The 1,581-nt window shown below is 38.6% G+C and overlaps 1 protein-coding gene across 1 annotated transcript; it reads right to left on the bottom strand.

Moving 5' to 3' along the window:
- Positions 1 to 409: 409 nt before the first annotated feature.
- LOC106836017 (olfactory receptor 8B3-like) lies at positions 410 to 1,342 on the bottom strand. The gene has a single exon (XM_014848626.3). It carries the CDS (start codon positions 1,340 to 1,342, stop codon positions 410 to 412), a length of 933 nt encoding a protein of 310 aa, XP_014704112.3.
- Between the last annotated feature and the right edge of the window lie 239 nt (positions 1,343 to 1,581).

Here is a 1,581-nt window from a genome sequence, read left to right as displayed (position 1 = left end):
GACATTTTCTTGCCAATCAGAGAATGGAAAGATAACAGGAGAAACAGAGTATCTGATTCATGCTTCTAATAGAAAGCAGCAGATAAGAACCTGCCTAATAATACAATTTCATTCTAGTCTTACCTAATTCAGTCATTTGGAGGCCATTCATCTTTTCCCAGTGGAAAAAGATCAAACTGACAACAAAAAGACAGAGGCAACGTATTTCTTACTTAGTGTTGTTAATAAATAAGGAAAAGGTAGAGAAGATACTGTACAATTGGTGAAGAAAAAAGAAGACTTAGATATAAAGACTCAAATTTCCATCACAATGCTAAGAAAAAGATAAGAAGTCTGTCACTAAAAATATTTTAAACACACAGAATCTCCCTGTCTTATAACTAAATTCACAGACAGGTACAGTTTCTGATCAAAAATTTCTCATGCTGAGAGTTTTTCTCAGAGCAATTTTAACATCTTTGTTCCTCAAACTATAAATTAAGGGATTCATCAAGGGAACTGTATTGGTGTAAAAGACAGAAGAGATTTTTCCCTCATCCATAGACACAGCAGAAGATGGTTTGAGATACATAAATGCAGCTGATCCAAAGAAGAGAGAAACAGCAATAATGTGGGAACTGCAGGTACCAAATGCTTTGGACCTGCCCTCTGTGGAACTGATGTGGAGGATGCTGGAGAGGATAAAACCGTAAGAGACAAAGATGGTGACACTGGGCACAATGATGTTGATGCCCACCACAATGAAAACTTCCAGCTCATTGACGTAGGTGCTTGTGCAGGAGAGCTGGAGCAGAGGGAAGATGTCACACAAATAATGGTTGATGGTGTTTGCATCACAGAAGGTCACTCTTAGCATGCATCCAGTGTGGGCCATGGCACCAGAAAATGCCATAAAGTATGAACCAAGCATGAGGTTGGAACACACTTTAGGGGACATGGCAACGTTATACAAAAGTGGTTTACAGATGGCCACATAGCGATCATAGGCCATTGCTGTCAGCACATAGCATTCAGAAATAATAAAAAAACAGAAAAAGTAAAGCTGGGTCATGCATCCTATGTAGGAGATAATATTCTTCTTTGATATGAAGTTAACCAACATTTTGGGTGTAAACACAGAAGAGTAACAGACATCTATGAAGGACAAATTAAAGAGGAAAAAGTACATAGGGGTGTGCAAGTGTGAATTCAGCCCAATTAAAGTTATCAAACACACATTTCCCAACACAGTAACCATATACATTATTAGAAATAGAAAGAACAGAGGGAGTTGGAGATCTGGTCGATCTGTTAATCCCACCAAAATGAATTGAGTAATGAAAGAGTCATTTCCGTGAGCCATTCTTCTCTAAGGGGATCTGTGAGCAAAGAAGAAAAAAGTGACATAGAGGAAAAACAGCTTTTCTGCGGTATCTTCTCTCACAAGTGTGGTGTATGCAAGGGGAATGTCTGAGACTAAACCAACCTGCACCCTTAGAATTGCTTTACAATCATCATGAAACTGAGTGGACATTGACTTTTCTTTATGGAGTCTTTATTACCTGGGTAGCAAAGAAAATCAACACTTGGCCTACAGAGTGA

This window comes from Equus asinus, chromosome 20 (genome assembly GCF_041296235.1).
Source record: "Equus asinus isolate D_3611 breed Donkey chromosome 20, EquAss-T2T_v2, whole genome shotgun sequence".
Lineage (NCBI taxonomy): Eukaryota > Metazoa > Chordata > Mammalia > Perissodactyla > Equidae > Equus > Equus asinus.
Note: the sequence above shows the minus strand (reverse complement) of the source record. Positions and strands in the feature narration are given on the sequence as shown.

Excerpts from the sequence above, each read along its gene's own strand:
- LOC106836017 (XM_014848626.3), bottom strand. The coding sequence starts at position 1,342 with ATGGCTCACGGAAATGACTCTTTCATTACTCAATTCATTTTGGTGGGA.